General features: G+C 56.3%; 7 protein-coding genes across 7 annotated transcripts; 2 read left to right on the top strand and 5 right to left on the bottom strand.

Moving 5' to 3' along the window:
* Nucleotides 1-431: 431 nt before the first annotated feature.
* Nucleotides 432-2,255, bottom strand: SETTUDRAFT_165763 (uncharacterized protein). The gene is made up of 4 exons (XM_008032559.1): nt 1,848-2,255; nt 1,281-1,745; nt 1,048-1,210; nt 432-993 (listed from the first exon to the last, which is right to left on the bottom strand). The coding sequence occupies exons 1-4, from the start codon at nt 1,891-1,893 to the stop codon at nt 735-737; spliced, it is 933 nt and encodes a 310-aa protein (XP_008030750.1). The 5' UTR covers nt 1,894-2,255; the 3' UTR covers nt 432-734.
* A 788-nt stretch (nt 2,256-3,043) lies between these two features.
* Nucleotides 3,044-5,212, bottom strand: SETTUDRAFT_99499 (uncharacterized protein; the record flags this gene model as incomplete). The annotated part of the gene is made up of 2 exons (XM_008032558.1): nt 3,044-5,114; nt 5,169-5,212. The coding sequence occupies 2 exons, from the start codon at nt 5,210-5,212 to the stop codon at nt 3,044-3,046; spliced, it is 2,115 nt and encodes a 704-aa protein (XP_008030749.1).
* A 525-nt stretch (nt 5,213-5,737) lies between these two features.
* SETTUDRAFT_157182 (uncharacterized protein) lies at nt 5,738-8,593 on the top strand (the record flags this gene model as incomplete). The annotated part of the gene is made up of 6 exons (XM_008032557.1): nt 5,738-5,760; nt 5,822-5,921; nt 5,979-6,346; nt 6,396-7,648; nt 8,010-8,538; nt 8,587-8,593. 6 exons carry the CDS (start codon nt 5,738-5,740, stop codon nt 8,591-8,593), a joined length of 2,280 nt encoding a protein of 759 aa, XP_008030748.1.
* Nucleotides 8,594-9,099: 506 nt separating this feature from the next.
* SETTUDRAFT_59663 (uncharacterized protein) lies at nt 9,100-9,855 on the bottom strand (the record flags this gene model as incomplete). Its single annotated transcript, XM_008032548.1, has 1 exon — nt 9,100-9,855. A coding segment is annotated over one exon (756 nt), but the record flags the coding sequence as incomplete, so codon positions are not given.
* An 804-nt stretch (nt 9,856-10,659) lies between these two features.
* On the top strand, nt 10,660-13,460 carry SETTUDRAFT_181508 (uncharacterized protein; the record flags this gene model as incomplete). Its single annotated transcript, XM_008032556.1, has 3 exons — nt 10,660-10,844; nt 10,929-12,808; nt 12,885-13,460. The coding sequence occupies 3 exons, from the start codon at nt 10,660-10,662 to the stop codon at nt 13,175-13,177; spliced, it is 2,358 nt and encodes a 785-aa protein (XP_008030747.1). The 3' UTR covers nt 13,178-13,460.
* Nucleotides 13,461-13,837: 377 nt separating this feature from the next.
* On the bottom strand, nt 13,838-15,892 carry SETTUDRAFT_48862 (uncharacterized protein; the record flags this gene model as incomplete). Its single annotated transcript, XM_008032546.1, has 3 exons — nt 13,838-14,135; nt 14,223-15,461; nt 15,540-15,892. Coding segments are annotated over 3 exons (1,890 nt in total), but the record flags the coding sequence as incomplete, so codon positions are not given.
* Nucleotides 15,893-16,046: 154 nt separating this feature from the next.
* SETTUDRAFT_165758 (uncharacterized protein) lies at nt 16,047-17,119 on the bottom strand. The gene is made up of 3 exons (XM_008032555.1): nt 17,023-17,119; nt 16,530-16,966; nt 16,047-16,456 (listed from the first exon to the last, which is right to left on the bottom strand). Exons 1-3 carry the CDS (start codon nt 17,111-17,113, stop codon nt 16,310-16,312), a joined length of 675 nt encoding a protein of 224 aa, XP_008030746.1. The 5' UTR covers nt 17,114-17,119; the 3' UTR covers nt 16,047-16,309.
* Nucleotides 17,120-18,425: the final 1,306 nt, after the last annotated feature.

Below are 18,425 nucleotides of genomic sequence, written 5' to 3'. Positions count from 1 at the left end.
AGATTGCTCATGAAGAGCGTCAGAGAGGAGAGCGATTAGTGTTAGCCGCCAGCTTTGGCGCGCTGTAGTAGGTGCAGAGAGACTGGCCATAACTCGCGTACGTGCAAGAAAGATACTCTAGGTACTGCTTAATCTATTATGTTAATATGTAGTAAAACAACTATATTGTGGTGGAACTACAGGCTTATAGAGGTGCGCAGGTTTGGTGGGGTGCGGCGCTCGCTTGCCTGCGGCGCTCGCTTGCCACATACGTTATCTTCAAAACCACACACGCTACATAGTCCACATAAAAGCCCTCCATACCCCATACTAGCCCCCCTCCCCAGCTTCTTCTGCTCAACAATATCTACATATATCTAACCCCATGAACCTAGCACATAATCATTATCGCAATTCACCTCAAACACACACACACACACACAAGCATTGAACGAGTGAGTAATTAGATTAAGTCGTACTACTTCATAACGTCATGAAAAATCCCACTAATAACCTCCAGTAGTCTTCTCGTCCTCGTCGCCTCCTCAATTAAATCCCACAGGCGACAAGACTACATTATCATTACGTGAAAGCAGATATATGTCTTGCCTTGTCTTCTCTCGTGTCGATTACACAAGGGCGGCAATGGCAACAGCAACAGCAAACATCATTATCCGCAGCCTAGCACGGAGGTATCATGGCTCAATCACATCCCATCGCAGAGCAGAGCAGCAGCAGCAGTCGGAAATGTTGGTTTAAACGGTAGCGGTAGCAGGAGCTGGAGCCGGGCCATCAAGCGGCGGGTTGGCAGAACCTTCTCCATTCCGAATAGCGTGGTCCTGTCTGTGCTTCTCATGCAACATGGTGTCGTCGTTGTAGTCTCTGATCTGGAGGCCCAGACGCGCGGGGTCGATGTTGCGGTGGCCCCAGAGGAGCAGGGCGCCGAAGACGGGTTTGGCGAGGAAATCCAGGACGCCGTAGAAGACGGCTTCGCTGTCGGGGGCAATGACGTTGCTGGGAAGTTGGTGTTAGTAAAATTGATAGAGGGGAGGGGAGGAAAAGACGTACCCGCCCTCGGAAAGACCCCAGGCAATCGGGTACAGGATCCACAGGAAGGCTGTGAGACTGCCGCACATGAGAAAGGCGCGCTCGACGTCGCGGCCAAATGTCTTGGAGTGGATCCGGGCTTCCCATGTGAGCATGTAGACGATGTAGAAGAGGGCGACGCAGCCTTGAAAATCATGTTAGCTCCTCACAACTACAATTTTTTTTGGAAGATTGGAAGTTGGAAAAAGACTAACCAAAGACAAAATAAGGCCACTTGTAAATGCTGCGGATGAGAGCGCCAATAAGACCCGTGACAATCATGATCTCGTCGACGACGACAACCCACAGGATCGTCGGCCACGGCATGCCAGCCGTAAGCAGCAGGTCCATGAGCAGCAGCGGCGTGGTGATGAACCAGTCAATGTAGCGAGCGTAGTAGATGGCGCGGTACGTGCCTCGCACGACGGCGTCGCTGCGCTTGAACTCGACTTCAATCGGCGTGAAGCCCAGGTTGCTGCCCATGGTGAAGTAGGCAATGGCAGCCACAAACACAACGGCAGACGTGATGTAGTGGAACAGCCGGTTGCGGCGCTCGACCTTGAACGACATGGCGACGAAGGCGAAGCCGGCGAAGCCCATGACGCCGCAGATGGCAAAGTAGAAGTTGGAGCCGTGCGTCGTCAGGGCTATGTCGGCTGTGGCGCCGTTGACCGTGTTGGCTGTAATATATGTTAGACGGTGTTCTCCATGCTGATTTGATCTGATTTCTTCTTCTTCTTCTTCTTGCCATGGATCAGGCAGCGACAGGCACGAGCACTTACGGTTATACTTGAACACATTGTTCCTGCGCTCGAGGTCCAGATCCATCTTCAGCGATGTGTATATGGAAGTAGTAGTAGTAGTAGTAGTAGTAGTAGTAGTAGTAGTAGTAATAGTAGCAGTACAAGAAAAGTACCAAGAAAAGCCTGGTCCGCTTTGTACCGTTGCTTGTCACTTTCTACAGTAAAGGCCAAGTATCTTGGGACCAAGGCAGAGACGGATGCCATACCTCTCTGCTATATGTATTCTCTCTGGTGCGGGCGCCGACTGGCGCGCTCTGATTTGCTTGCTGTAAGCATGCCGTCATGCCGTCATGGCGTCGTGTGGCCAGCATGGCGTCATGCATGGCTCAGCAGCATGCATCCTCCTCTTGCTGTCTCGGTCGAGCCATGTCGTCATGGATATCGAGCACAAGTCGTCGCCTCGCCCCCCCCCCGTCTGTGCGCCGTGTCCAATGGCAGCGCTGACTAAGGCGGGTAGCGTCGACGGCCTTTTGGCGCGACAGGGCGAACTCTTGTGTCGACCGTCAACGCCTTGGCTCCAGCATGTCCGCCCGCCTCGAGTGGTCGGGCATGGCCTTGACTCGGCCTTGTTCGCCAGAGATCTGCGATGCCGTGTGACTGGACCTCCTCTTTCGCTTTCACTTTCTTCATCACGGCACATCAGGCCCATGCCGTGACGATCATCGTGGCCTCGTCGCCGTCTAGTGCCCGCGGTTTCCGCATCGCCCAGATGCATCGGTGGGTGTGGATGCGCCCGCCCCCACTTGCAACTGTCACGCCACTGGCACTTAAGCTTTATAGTGCTGATCTCACAAGCTTACTTCGACATCGACATGCGCCCTGCGTACCGGCCGCCCGCAGCCACAATGAGTCGCCGTTTACGTCAGTCGTCCATCCGTCACACTGATCGCACACATGCGCAACCAGCCGTGGCCCACCCCAGCCGTTATTCCCGCCGCCAGATCAACATGTTGCTCGACTCGGTCGGAAACTTCTGGCCATCCACCACGCCCATCGCCCGTCATGTGCCGCCCAACCCTGCATAGCGCCGTCTTGGGCCCAAGAAACAAGACCGCTGCACAAATGTACTCATGTACAAGACATTACTGCTTATGTATTACCCTACCCCTCAATGCTAACCCCGCAAACCTCGTGGCCCCATGTAAGCACCATATTAAACTTAAATCCCAACCTTATCAGCCAAGACGACCAGCAATGCTCTTCTGAAATCGACTCGATCGCCCATCACTACCACTGCGTGTCTCGGATCGCGTCCGTTCAACCTGTCGTTGGCGGGCAATGTCTTCCTCGGTGAACCAGTTTCCGTGCAGGCCATACGGCACCCTGGTTGCCAGCTGCACCTTGCATACAATCGTCTGCATATCTCTTGCATCCAGCACCCACAGCTCACTCTTGGCATCAGGCCTGCATTCACCATCCTCGTCTAGCTGCTCTTCGTTGAACACATAGAAGAGCAGGTATCCGTCCAACTCGGCCGAGCCTGTCTCGTCACTGCCCGCATGCTTCGACCCCTTCCGCGCTACAAACCTGGCTTCTTGTCCAAAGTGATTCGCCGGCAGCCGGAATGCTTTGATTGTGTCGTTGGCATCATCCGATGCAAGAATCTCATCCATCGAACGGCCATCGACGCACCCGCTCACCGTCGCCGGAGCTGAGTGGTGCGCCCGCGTCAGCAGACCTTGAATGTCCATTCTCACCAGCACATCGATTTTCGTCGCCTTGCCCAGCGCTGCACCAAATGACTCGTCCGAAGTGCTGCACCCATACACATAACGTGCTCGTGTCATGTCCGTAACCGGCGACACGGTAGGAAACTCAAACGGAATGGCCGACAGTGCAAACTCGTGCGTGATCGCGTTGCACCCTGCCTGCAGCGAGAAGCGGTAGTAGTATAACCGGCACTGCTCCTCATCATCGTGCGATATCGGTATATTCGGACGCCGTGTCCAAGGACCCGGCTCTTCTGAATTGCCCAGCAAAGGTGATGTTTCCTCCAGCGACCGCTTTTCGGGGTCCATGTCATCTTCATCGTCAATGTACTTGGCAAAGAACGACATGGGCCTGCTGCGTGACTTTTCTTTGCGACTGGGGTGTGGCGGAGGTTCAATGTTGCCCGCGCTGAATACCAGCGATGCCGAAGTCAGGCGACAAGCCAGCATGTTGACCGCCACCACTTGGTTGCTGCTGTCGTACTCATCCCACGTGTTGGCTGTATGCAGAATGCAACACCCATCCGTCTCAAACCAACGCACCAACTCGGGGTGTCGGCGTGGAAACACACCGAATCGCGCTGGCTTCTCGGGCTCGTACACCACGACGGGCTTGTTCTTGGCCAGGTTGAGTGGAGTCAGCGAGAGCGGTATGTCAAGAATGACCGTGTGATGCCTCGAAACACCAAAATCATGCATCAGCCGTCCGCCCGAGCACCCCGGCACCGCAGCACTGACTATGGCCTTGGACTCGGAGTCGCTCTGGCCTGCAGACGAGTTCTCTGCCGGGAGCAATGAGTAGTGCACATAGGGCGGCACAAAGTTGCAGTGAAAGAGAACCAGCTCATTCGTCACATTGTCAACTTTTGGATGGCCAGTAGTCCACTCCCCCATCCAGCTCAGCAGTCCCGTTCCGCCAAAGGTTTCGTGTTTTGCATCGCCATCATGGCTGACCTCTTGCGAGGCGGGCTCACCCTCGGCGCTACTTCCATTGAACCACCCAACGGTCTCGAGGCCAGGCAATTGGATGCGCATGGGCGGGCCGCTCTCGCAGGTGGCCAGGGCACGCCCATCGTGGTACAGTACACTCGTGTTTGCAACGCTGATTCGCTTGATGGCGCTGGCAGACCCGGAGAGGTGTGTCCACAGTACAACCAGCACGGTGCGGAGTATCCTCCAGAGAATCCAGAATAGGCTGGATGCGGGGTTGACAAGCGTTGCAATGCTTGGCAGAATGGGGGTGCGCAGGGCGGGGTTCTCCACGGCGGTGAGATAGACGTCGGTGAGGATGAACTGGTTGACAAAGCGGACAGCGGGCTGGGTGGGGTCCGTGGGCGAGCGACTGAACCAGACACCTGACAGCATGCCATCGCCGTCAAACCAATGCGCCTCACGGCCCAGGTCGGCATTGGTCACGGGGTTTCCGCCATTGCGGACGTACATCCCGCCCAGCAGTTCTTCCGGAATGCGGCCGGTCCATGAGACTGGCGTGGGCGGCCATGACTTGGTGACTGGCGCAAAGTTGCCCGACAGGTACCTGCGATGACATTAGACAGAGCTCGACGGGCAGGGCGCAGCGGCGGCAACGTACGGGTGTCGTCGAGTGGGCTTGCTGCGTTGTCCAGGCCTGGACATGACGGAGCGGCTATCTTGGCAGCATTGGGCGGCCGAGGGGGCGGGGTGTGTAGGAGAGACAGAGATGGGTGGTTGTTGGTCCGCGTCCTTGTATATAGCAAGCTTGACATTCACATGTCGCGTCCAGTAGCGCCGCGGAAGTCGACAGCCCCCCTGGCCCGGTGGCAGGTGGGGTGAGGGCCGTGGCCCGATGGCATGATGCAGGCGCGTGTAAGAGACCGGGAGTCGTGGGGCCAGAGTGGTAAAACAGGAGCTGTTGAGCAGATGGCGGCGGGCGTATGGTGATGTCATGGCGAAGCTTGAATGGGCGGCTAGCCGCTTTGGGCCACGTGCATCCTGCATTGCCGGTTGACAGCGGGCGCGGCATCCAGGTCGCAAATACTTCGCGCCATGGAAGCTCTGCGACATCCTGTGTTTGCCGCACACTCGCCGCAGCCCAGCCGGTTTCCCTTGCACTGGGCCCACGAGTGACGCCAATTGCACATCTTGCCGGTCGTTTCCTCTGCTGCCTCTCACGGTTCCATCATGGGCTTTGACTACGCGCTGGTGTAGGTGACGCGCCCCCAGATAAGCGGTGCAAACACCACCATGGCTGACAGCGACGGCTAGGCACCTCAAGTACACGATCCCCCCGGCCGTGCTGCTGACCTGGCTCTACCGCCCCTTCTACACAAAGCTCGACGCGTACAAGGTCGTCTTTCTGGTCCTGGTGTGTATGCCCGCCGCCCCCCAGCGCGTGCTGCGCTCGCTGTGCTGACGACGCAAGGTTGCCATTCTCTCGACGATACCATGGGACTCGTACCTCATCCGCACCGGTATCTGGAGCTACCCCGGCCATGTCATCGTCGGCCCCAAACTCTATGACATTCCGCTCGAGGAGGTCTTCTTCTTCTTCATCCAGACATACAACACCTCGCTGCTCTACCTGCTCCTCACCAGACCCACCTTTCAGCCCGTCTATCTGAGGATTGAATCAGGCCCGTCGCGCAACTCATGGCGAGCCACGAAGCTTGCTGGCCAAGTCTTCCTGCTGGGCTTGATTGCATGGGGATGGCGCCGTGTCCAAGAAGGCGGCGAGGGAACATATACTGGTCTCATCTTGATCTGGGCCTGCCCTTTCCTTCTGCTGCTATGGTATGGAGTCTGCATCTGGTCCTTGGCCCGACGCTAATGAGAGAGACAGGAGCCTAGCATACCAGTTTATTGTCATGCTACCGCTAACCAACACAGCGCTGCCTATCCTGCTCCCAACGCTTTACCTCTGGATCGTCGACACACTGGCACTTCGTAGGGGCACCTGGGTAATAAGTGTGGGCACAAAGTATGCTGTGCATGTATGGGACGGGTTGGAAATAGAGGAGGCCTTGTTCTTCTTTGTCACCAACACGCTTATAGTGTTTGGTCAATTGGCGTTCGACAACGCTCTAGCCGTGCTGTACACTTTTCCGGGCCTGTTCGCGGACCCGTCGCTGCTGCCATCGCCGGCTGTCTTGATGCGGGCCCTTCTAACGCCCAGTTCCAAGTACGACGCTGCACGGCTCCAGGGCCTTGATGAGGCGGTGCTGCGTCTAAAGCGCAAGAGTCGCAGTTTCTACCTCGCCTCTGCGACCTTCCCTGGACCTTTGCGGGCGGACCTGCTGCTGCTCTACTCGTTTTGCCGTGTTGCTGATGACTTGGTGGACAATGCTTCGGATGCCGATGAGGCCAAGGCCTGGATAGCCAAACTGCGCAAGTTCCTGAGCAATGTGTATAGCGACAAAGTGGCGCCTTCTACCATGCATGCTCAGGTTTGCGAAGACTTTCCGCTTGGCACGCAGTCTGCGCTCCTCCAACTGCCCGCCGCCAAACTGTCGCCCCAACCGCTGGAAGAGCTTCTGCAGGGATTCGAGATGGATCTTGCATTTGACCAGGGGCCGCTCATCAAGACGACCGAGGATCTGCGACTGTACTCGGAGCGCGTGGCAGGCACAGTAGCGCAGATGTGCATAGAGCTCATCTTCTGCTGGTACCCAAGCACAATGTCGGCCGAGGAACAGCGTAGCATCGTCGCTGCTGGCAACAACATGGGCGTGGCACTGCAGTATGTCAACATTGCGCGGGACATTGGAGTCGATGCCAAGATTGGCCGTGTGTATCTTCCTTTGAAGTGGCTGTCTGATGCGGGGCTCCGCTATGATGATGTCTTGCAGAGGCCGAGCCAAGCCAAGCTCGAGTCTTTGCGCAAGCAGCTTCTGCATGATGCCTTTTCACTCTATGAAACGACCAAGGATGCCATTGAACGTCTGCCCGCCGAGGCCCGGGGGCCTATCCGGGTTGCAGTGGAGAGCTACATGGAAATCGGGCGTGTGCTGAGACAGGACAAATTCAAGATCAAGGCTGGGCGGGCCACGGTGCCCAAGCTGAGGAGAATCATGGTGGCTTGGACAACGCTGAACCGCAGATAATGTGTAATGGATGAGTTGCGCTCAAGGTTGTCGGAATTAATCGCGGGGATAATGGCGTGGCTCGTTTGGGGCTAGCGGCATGCTGTCGACAGCCACAATTCATCCCTTCTACTAGTGTTTCTCCCCCAACTACACGCACGTTGATCAGGTGGCATCGGTCCATGACATGAATGCTAGCAGGCTGCTTGATCCCGCAGGCGCATCCTTTGCGGCGTCTGCGAGGAAGAGAAAAGGCGGGCTGCGCATGTCAAGTCGGCAACCAAAGGGCCACTACAAGAAGCTTTTGTGGTTCAAGCAACCCTGTGAGTCGCGCGGTAGCCCACCAGAGTAGACGCCTTTGCTCACGTGCACAGTCCCCGACAACTACACCGACGAGACCACGTTTCTCGACCACCTCCAGCGAAACCCCCGGCTGCAGCCGTATGAGTTTTGGTCGCTCATGGCCGACGCCACCGTCATTGTGCAGCATCTAGCGTCCGTCATCATCTTCTGCTGCTGCTTCATCGCCATCATTCACGGCAGAGTGTCGCCTGTCGCCGTGGTTGGGTGGGCTAGCCTATGCACTGTGCTGGCCTGGTTCCTGTGGGACCATTGGATGGGCCAGGAGTTCAAGGCCGTCGCCAGCGTCCCTCTGACGCCTGCACCAGAGCCAGAGACGGGCGAGGCGGTGCCCAGAGCCTCGCAGTCACTTTCGCCCCGGGCCAAGCAGCGCCTGGCAACGGCCAAATCCGCGGTTCTGATCTATGCGGCTTTGCTGGGGCTCAGTCCCATTCTCAAGTCGCTTACCCGCTCGACAACAAGCGATTCCATCTGGGCACTGAGCACATGGCTGTTGATGATGAACGTTGCATTCTTTGATTACACGGCGGGTACAGACGCACAGTATGAGCTATCCACACGCCGCCTGTCACGCCAGCAGCTAACATGCAGCCTCTAGACTACCAGCCTCGATATCCACAAACTCGGCCATGATGGCATCGGCGGTTCTTGCCTCGCGTCTGCCGTCTACCACCCATGTCTTCTCACTGACCCTATTCTCCATCGAGGTATTTGGCCTGTTTCCCATCTTCCGTCGCCAGCTGCGTGCTCGGTCGACATGGGGCCATCTCGCTCTGACCGTCACGCTGGTGACATGTGCATGGGGTGGTCTTTTTGTCACCCTCACAGGAAACGGCCGAGGCACGTTTATAGCAGGCGCAATTCTAGGAGGCATCCTTACGTTCCTCGCCATGGGAGTGTGCAGCTGGTGGTTGATTGGTCTGCAAAAGTACAAGAACGAAATTCACGGCCCATGGGATCCGGCTAGACCCGTCATCCGAAGACATTGGGATTGAGGTGGCTCGTTGTTTGAAGGCGATATTGCTCGTAAGCAGAAAAGGTACACGAACCATTCAGGGGCCAGGGATCAGGCGCTGACAAGTGCGCACCGGCACTTCCCCCTGCATGAGCTGTCGACACGACCTCGAGTTGCAGCTTTCCGTCTCTTCGTAGCCATTTGATCACCTTGTCTTGGCCGGGCCTGGTAACGACGCAGTTGCTCATTCGCGCGAGCAGGTCATTTGTGCCGACGTTGTCTCCGCCAACAAAGTGGACTGGCGACCACGGCGCCTTCTGAGCCATTGATTTGCCTCTACTCGCGCCCGTCACAACGATCCTCTCGACATGGGCCAGTCCCTTCAGAATACCCCGGAGTACGTCCCAAAGCTCGCATCGGGTCATGGCGATGAGGGGCCATGCGTTGAGATTGAGCCGAAGACACTTGACGCCGCCCGTATCCGCACGCAGCGAAGGCATGCCGTCATCCCTCTTGGATGCCAGATATTGCAGCCACTCATGTGTGACGTGGGGGCGGTCAGAGTTCAGCAGGGCCAGGTCGATTTCAACATCTTGAATGCGCGTTCTGTAGTCTTCGGGCAGTGCGCGGAGAAAGGCACGCATCGTATCGAGGCTTGAGAAACGAAAGGTGTTGTGTGCGAAAAACGGTCGACTGTCGACTTCATGGTACATCCTGCGGCATGTTTGAAGCAGAGAAAGCCTCGACGCCTGATTGCAGACTGGCCCTTTGGTAGGGCCGCCAATGCGTGGGTCGGAGATGGGAGTGTCGGCAGCCAAGCACAAGGCGAAGATGATGTGCTTGATCTCGGGTGGCAGCTGGAGCAGCGGCGATTGGGGCTGGAGGGTTTCTGGGAGCGCAACGGTAGCCATGGTATGCGAGGTAGCAAGATGTCAAAATGAGAGCCATGGCTGGCGGCGATGTCGTCTCAGCTTTAACTGTGCGGTCGCCCGACGGGTGCTGCTGATAGACCGCCTATAAGCCACGGGCTGACAGCGTTATCGATTCAGCGTGGCATTGGGCCGAAAGGTCCCCCTAGCACCGTGTTCAAGAAGCCATGGTGACGGGCTAATTCAGCCAGTCATGATTGCGGCTGAAAGATGGTGTAGGGAACGAGTCCCCACTGGCACCCCAGAGGCGGCGAAACGAATGGCTCAAGCGGTGAGTTGGAGACCCACGCCGTGCCAGCAGCGATGAGGATGTCGGCACAGGCCGGAGCAGGGCGATAGCAGTGGTTGTTTTGCTCAAATTCTGCTCAGAAATTTCTTTTCCTGGCCGTTGCCAAGAGGCGCACTGCAAGGAAAGCAAGGCGGGCATTTCCTGTTGGCTTCGGCACCAGTTGCCCCCGCCCCCAGACAGGTAATCCTGCTGGAGTCGTCCTGTCAGACGCCAACGCTGTCACTGTCTTGTTTCTGTGGACCATCTCCACGATACAAGCGGACCCTCGGATCCTCGTCGCGACTCGCAGCGCCAGGAAGATGGGCGTGCCGAGTTCAGCTTGGCCCCCAAAGCCGACCATGCGAACGCCAGCCTCAATGGGTGGCAGCCTCCCGCCCTCGCATTTTCTGGACAGCGACGCGCCCCCGACTCTGGCACCCAGCGCTTAGCCCTCGACCACGCACGAGCTGCTTGTCCGCGCACGCAAAAAACAAACCCACGCAAAAGACACCATGTCGCTACGCCCCGACAGTGGCTCCAGGCGCTCGCGGTCCAAGTCGCCGGGACATGGGCGAGAGCGCGACCATTCACGCAGCCGCAGCCACAGCCATGTGCGAGAGCCTCAGCGATATGGGCCAGCTGACGGCGCGCCGACCCCGCAGTTCGAAATCAGGCAGCCAGATCAGCAATATGCGACGTGAGTACAGCGACTCCCGACATTTGGAAATGTCTTCTCTCCCGCAATCCCTCTGCGCAAGACGAACTGAGACATGGCCGCCAGACCACAGAGCCAGCCCATCACCATGGGCAACTACGGCGACCTCCCTCCCCACCAGCGCCCCGCCTATGCTGCCCCTGCCCCTGGCGGCGTCCAGTATGCCCAGCCAGGCACCGTCCAGTATGCGCCCACGGGAAACAGCTTCTCCTACACGTCTGCGCCCGCCTCCAGCCCGCACGCCAAAGACGGCGCTTTCCAGTATGCGACTCCCCCGTCCAACATCACCTACACGGCCAAGCCTGTCGCAAACCCCAACCAGCCGCCCCTTGTGCGACACACCTCTCAGCCTTCCTACCCTCCGCCCGCCCAGCCTCAGTATACAGCCGTGCCAAATGTCGCCTCGCCCACTGCTCCCTATCCGACCATGTCGCAGGCGCCCCAGTCGCAGCCTAAATACACCACCATGCCCCAAGCACCTCAAGCACCCCCAGCGCTCGAGCGCTCGTTCCCACCACCGCCAATCGGCCGTCACTCGCCGCTTCCGGACCACCGTCGCGCGGCTTCATACTCTGGCGCTATGAGTACAAATGATGGTCTCAATGTGGTCGAGGTGCGCCCGCAGGGGCACCTGGGCGCAACGGAGCGGCCAGAGGGATTGCGCATCGACGGGCTGTCTGTGAGCGGAAATAGGCCGGATTTGCAGACAATCGTGCCTAGTGGTTATTCGAATGGACCTGACAGGCCGGACGGATATCGCCCAGACAGGCTGTCTGTGAGTGGTAACAGACCAGACTTGCAGACAATCGTGCCTGGAGGATACTCTAGCGGCCCAGAGAGGTCAGACGGATTCCGTCCCGACAGGCTGTCTGTCAGCGGTAACAGACCGGATTTACAGACAATTGTACCTGGAGGCATGCCTGGCGGATACTCAAATGGACTGCCACCACCAAGTCCCTTGCTCGAGGCCTACCACGGTACATACCAGTCAATCAGTCCTATGCCCCAGGCACTCATGCTGGACGACCAGCACCTCGACCATCTGCAGCCGCTCGATGCTCTCGAGCGCCGAAGTTCCAATCGTTCTAAACACGGCCATCGCCGCGCTCATTCATCCTCGCGCCGATCTCCAAGTCAGTCGCGACCTTCCAAAAACGCCGACAAACTGGCTCTGGCAGCATATGGCCGGAATGATCGCTCTCCAGAGAAGAAGGAGAAGCGCAGAGTGAGGATATACGATGCGACCGACGATGCGCTTGCGCTCGTGGAAGCCATGGCCCAGCGAACACCCAATGCTGATACCATTATCGACATCATTCCTGCGCTTTCGCATGACCAGTTGCTTGAGCTAAGGGCCGAGTACAAGCGACATTGCAAAGTTCAGGGCAGAGGTATCAACATTGCCAAACACATCAAGTTGAAGACAAGCGGCAGTTTTGGAAAAATTGCCTACGTGACGGCTCTTGGAAAGTACGAGAGCGAGGGCTATTGGGCAAACTACTGGTACCAATCCAACTCTGCGCGACGCGAACTCCTCATTGAAGCGCTCATGGGCCGCCAAAACCACGAAATCCGCGAAATCAAGGATACGTTCAAGGACAAGCGCTACGGCGATTCGCTGACCCGCTGCATGGACAAGGAGCTCAAGGCAGACAAGTTTCGCAAGGCCGTCTTGATGGCGCTAGATGCCCAGCGCCAGGAAGAGAGCGACGTATGGCCGCCCGAGTACTGCAATCGCGACGTCGACACGCTATACCGAGCCATCAATGCCAGAGAAGGCGGCGAAAGCACCATGCTCAGCATCGTCGTGATGCGCAGCGACGCCCACTTGCGCGAGGTACTCCGAACATACGAGCGAAAGTACCACGCCAACTTTGCGCGAGACGCACTGAAAAAAAGCAACAATCTCGTTGGCGAAGTCATTGCCCACATCCTCAATGGCGTCAGTAAGTCTTTCCTCTTTGCCCTGAAAGAAATCGAAAGAAAAAAAAGAAATACACGAAACTAAATCGCTTTTCTTAGTCAACCGCCCCGCCAGAGACGCCATGCTCCTGCACCACGCCCTCATGGACCTCATCGAGCCCCCCACCGACGCCCGCTCCTCCTCCTCCTCCTCCGCCAAGCACGACCGCCAGCAGCGAGTCGAGCTCCTCATCTCGCGCCTCGTGCGCCTCCACTGGGACCGGCTGCATCTCATGCGCGCCATGGCCGAGTACGAGGAAAAGTACGGTAGAATGGTGGAAGAAGATATCGAGGAGGCGACTAAAGGCGATTTCCGCCAGTTTTGTATCGCTATTTGTCAGAGTGCGAGGTAGACTGTTTTTTTACCGGAGAATGCGAGACGAGGGGGGGGGGTCGTTTTTCTTTCTTGGAAGCTGATTTCGTCAGACACGCGTGGAGATTCGATGCTGGTAGCTAGAAGTACTGTACTGTACTGTACTGTACTGTAAAAGTATCGTCATGTAACGGAAACGGAAACCGGAACCGGAAACCGGAAACGTCATGTGCAAAGTGGAATCAATGGGAAGAAAAGGAAGGGGGGGAAATGAAGAATGCTAGATTCCTAGCTAATATAATGCCAACTTTATCATCTCTCCCTTTCCCTCTCTGTCTCTCTGTCTCTCTGTCTCTTCTCCCCATACAGATTACTATATTATTCCCGTCCGTATCGCTATTTCCTTTCCCATCTTGTCTTGTCCTCCACTTGTACTTTTCATTATTAATTTTTATTTTGTAACAAATGAATAAATAAATAAATAAATGATTGAATAAATGATTTAATTCCCACCGCGATACTTGAACGCAGCCAAACTCTGCTGCTGCTGCTGCTGGTGGGTGCGTTCCGCCGAGGAAAAAGGCCAGATATCGGCTTCAAGCAGGATATTATTGCCTGTTGTTCTTATTGCATCGCCTTGAGCTTGTGCTTGTGCTGATGGTGTAGAGATGGCTATTCCAACTCCACCGCTATTATTAGCACTATTAGCACTAGCAGCCCTATACCTCGCCATGGGCGTGACAGCGTACAGCGACGAGGGATTCGCATCAGCCCAGCGCAGGATATTCCTACTGAGTGTAATAGGGCTTTCGTCGCCTATTCCCGGTCCTCCTATTGCGCCACTGTTATTGTTATTGTTATCGTGGTAATGGTGGTTATGTGCGGGATTCCCCATGTCGTCTGTGAGGTCTTCGTCGTCGGAAAAGGGGAGCGTGGGTAGTGGGTCGGAGAGGTATGAGGATGAGGAGAAGGGTTTTAGGGGCGCGATTAGTGTGGTGCTGGTGGTGGTGAGAGAGGTGTATTGGAGGTGTGAGGGGAGGAGGGCGGAGGAAGAGGAGGAACATGTGGTAAAGGTGTGCGGAAACGACGATGTTGTGCTGGGATTGCTGGGTTTGGGTTTGTTTGCTTCGTCGCTGATTCCGAGTTTGATATTGGTGTTGTCAGTGCTGGTTGCATGGCGAGATGAAGTGGTTGCGCCGGCTTGTTGTGAGTGACTACTAGCACTGACTTGTTGTGCCTCTCCCTCAGCCTCTGCATCGTCGTCTTCTGCGGCGTCCCCTCTGCTTTCTGCATTCACACCCCTCCTTGCTCTTTCGCGATCCTTTTCTTTGGATTTCAGCTTGTACCCTGCCTTGGCGTACTTGTCTGGGTACCGGATGCGGAACCTGTCGCGCAAGTCGGTCGCGTGTCTTGCGCCAAAGTCGAGCTCGACATCGTCGCGCATAAAGTGCCAAACTGGTCCGTACTTTTCAAAGCCTTTGAGGAGATTGATGTCGTCGGCAGCCGTAAAGGGGCGGCGGGGGCGCCGTGCAGTTTTTGAAAAAGGTTCGTGGATGCCAAGGTCAGAGAGCTTAGGGACTGAGGCCGTGGTTTTGGTGGTGCGTGTCGACTGTGATTTTTGCTGCTGTACTGCCCCCACTGTACTATCAGTATTCTCAGTGGTTAGATGCTGGTCTTGGAAAGTGTCTGGCTGGCCTGAATGTTCATCCGTGCTCTTCTCCTTGTCGGTAGTCCTGGGCTGCCGCGGTTTCAAGCCTTCGCCAGGGCAGCATACACGGAACCGGTCTTTCAAGTCGACGGCAGTGCGATTGTTGAAGTTGAATTCTGGGCATTGCAATATCTTCTTCCAGTTTCCAATGCCATATCTGCTCACGCCTATAAGCAAGTCTTTGGTCTCGTGTTCCGACCACCTAGTCCGCTTCTTTCCACGTTTGGCCTGATTCTGGCTTTGGGTGCTGGGCTCCTTGGACAATGGCACATGGCTCTCTTGGACGGCACTTGTTCCACCCAGCGGTGCACTCTGCGCGGGCGCCTGGCTGGTCGACGCATGGTCCCCTAATTGAGCACTCTTGGCGAGTTCCTGTGCGCCATTCTCGAAAAAGGCGTAATCTTCCACGTCCTTGGTTCGCGGCTCCTCGAACAATGCATCGTACCCTCTCTCACCCACAAAGGCATTCTTTTCGCCAGTAATGGGTGGGAACAACCTGCCCTCGGGCGGCAATGGCGGGGGCTGATGGAGACCCTGTAAGAGCGGGGGTATCCTAGGCCGCTTTGCCGTCTTCTTGGGAGGCTGTGGAAGTCTGGGGAGCTTGATGACTGACGGGCTGTATCCCGTGGTTTCGGGCTGCAAGAACTGCTGGTCTTGGTCCCAGCGCTGCTTGGTGTGCTCGGGGCTCTCCAACAGGAGATCGACCAGGCGGCCGCTGAAGGGAGTAGCCGACGGAGCCAGGGCATTGGGAACCGAGTGCGCAGAAAGCAGATTGCCCTCATTGTTGAGGACCTGTGCTATGGGGGCACTGGGCATGGCTCGGGGGGGATAGATTCTGTCGTGTGCCTCCCTGCGGACATGGCTTGGCTGGGCGTGGTCAGGAGACGACGAGGCGGCCAGCATGAGTGCCTTGGGCGGCACAAAAGCAGCATCGCCGTGATGGGGTGGGCGCTGCGACGTAGACGAGGCAGCATCCGAGGCATTCGTGGCAGAGGCCATGGCGCCGTGACTGGAGAGGTCTAGTAGGGCATTTAGTCGAGGTTCCATGATTGGAGAGTGGCTGGTGAGCCATGTCGAATGAGGCCGAGACGTGGGCGCATGTCGCGTGGCCAAGCCGACTGCCAAGCGGGCGCTAGCCACGGCGCCATGCTCCAGCCTGCCTCTGCTCACATGATCACTCGCGACATGCACATGCTGGGGCTCTGCGAGTTTTGTACAGTCTATTGAGGGACGTCTTCAGCGGCCAGCCAGCCAGCCAGACGGCTGAGCTGCGCGGCGGGACCGCAAATTATCTACGCGCGACACACACAACGCCAATTAATGCACACGGCGTCGCAACAACGCCAGGATACCATTGCACGGCTGCGCCAGCCGGCCAGTCTTCGCCTTAACAAGTGCCTGCAGAGTGGGCTATCAGCACACGGCCTGTATACAGTAGTCTTGTCGAGCCACGCGCCGCCAGGCTCAAGGCGCTGCCGAAACCTTACCGTTGGTCTTGGGCGCAACGTCGGCCATCTTGGTGTCGGCATGCACCTTGGCGAGATACTCCTTGTTGCCCTGGGGCGTCGCCTTGATCGTCTCGTCGCCGGGGTTCCAGTTGGCAGGGCAGACCTAAGGCATTGCAGTCAGCACTCGGGCATCCACATATACACGGCTGCGGCCAAGCAGCTGGCCATGTACATACCTCGCCGTACTTGTCCGTGAACTGGAAGGCGTCAATCAGCCGCAGCGTCTCGTCGACAGAGCGCCCGACGGAAAGGTCGTTGATGGTAATCTGGCGCACAATGCCGCTGGGGTCGATCAGGAAGAGCCCGCGCAGGGCCACGCCCTCGTCCTCGATCAAGACGCCGTAGTCCTTGGAAATCTGGTGGTTCTTGTCGCTGAGCAGCGGGATGTTGATCTTGCCCAGGCCGCCGTCTCTCTTGCTGGCATTGGTCCACGCGAGCAGGCTGTACTCGCTGTCTGTGCTGGCGAAGACGACGCTGGCGCCGCGCGCGGCGAAATCGGCGGCGCGCTCACTAAAGGCCAGGATTTCGGTTGGGCAGACAAAGGTCCAGGCCATTGGCACAAAGCCGAGGACCAGCCATTGCTTGTTGGATGTGTAGGCTGTCAAGCTGAGCTCTGGGCAGGGCCTGTCAGCGGGCGCGTGTCCAAGGCACACCAGGCGGGCCACGTACCTTCGAATGTGCCGTCGACCACAGCGGTGCCGCTGAAGGGCGGCGCGGGCTTCTGCACCCGCGCCTTGGGTTGGTATGCTGAGTAGGCCATGGTCGCTAGTGGGAGGGGTGAAGGTGTTTGGGCAGAGTGGTACGCGTACTAGGGATTCGGTGTATTAAGGGCCGTACAAATGCGCGGTCAAGGCTGGCACGCCAACGGCGCGACTGGGTGGGACCCTGGAAGGCGCAGGTGGCGGATGGTGGCGTGACGGCCGACCGAGCGCGTGGGAATCGCATTGCAGCCAGAACACGCCCGAAAAGACAACTCCAAGCGTAGCAAATGATGGACTCGCCACGCCCCAGTGCCACCGGCTAGCCCGATCTAGTAAGGCGCTGTTCTTCTGCTTAGCTTAGTCATCAACTATCACTCTAGTTACCAAAGCAATAACTTGTTTTTCTAAAGTATCTCATAAAGAACTTAGAAATGAAAAGGTTTAATTTTATATCATATCCGCTTATCTAGACTAGTTATTATAGATAAGAAAAACTGATTAAATACTATAAATTAAGGTACTAAGTTTCAAATAATAAGTGTTAGTACTATCTGTAAGGGGCTCGACCCCGGAGGGTAGTCTTAAGCTCGGGAGCACGATCGGACAGGCCAAGGTAACAAGATTGTATTCGATAGAGAGCTAAGCTCTCGGCTACGTAGCTATCTATATACAATGCTGGTTGCTAGGGTAACAATTAGGCCGGGCAGGTGGAGTAAACGAGGTCGTAGACGAGTATGGGAGGCGAAGGGCGTTTAGCCCGTTACACTATCAGTAACTTAGACACGGAACAGTAGGGTAAGGGCTCAATAGTAGCAGTAGGTAGTAGTTGTAAAGGGCTACGCCAGAGAGGTATGACCTGTTAAGGAGTGGTAGAGCTACTTGATATATCAGCGGTAGCTCTGGTTGATCGATAGATCTAGCACTCGGCAGGTATTTGCTAGGGGAGAGGAGATTGAGTAACTGAAGTAAAACTGTGATCTGATTGACTGTCTAGTAGACTGTTGGGTTTCCTCTAGTTCTATCTACTTCGCTGATCTACTACTATATATATTTGACTATATCAGATTCTAGAAGAATCTGCCACGTAATAGCTTGCGTAATCTTTAGCGTAATAGATATCTGTTTGATCGATCAGATGTATGTTGATCGATTATTACAGTCTTTTATCACAGTCTTGGCAGACTAATGATAGAATCTAGGTGTTAGCCAAGCACCCGGATTCTGCTAGAGATCAGCTGACTAGCTTATATCTCTAACACGCCCCCTTAAGCTAGGAAGCTGGAATCCTTGATTGGTATATATTGACTAGACTTGATCTAGCGATAAAGTCTTTGATCTTATCAGCACTTACTGCTTTGGTAAGACAGTCGG

Source organism: Exserohilum turcica (genome assembly GCF_000359705.1).
Source record: "Exserohilum turcica Et28A unplaced genomic scaffold SETTUscaffold_8, whole genome shotgun sequence".
NCBI lineage: Eukaryota > Fungi > Ascomycota > Dothideomycetes > Pleosporales > Pleosporaceae > Exserohilum > Exserohilum turcicum.
The sequence above is the reverse complement of the archived record's forward strand: the minus strand, read 5'-3'. Positions and strand labels throughout refer to the sequence as shown.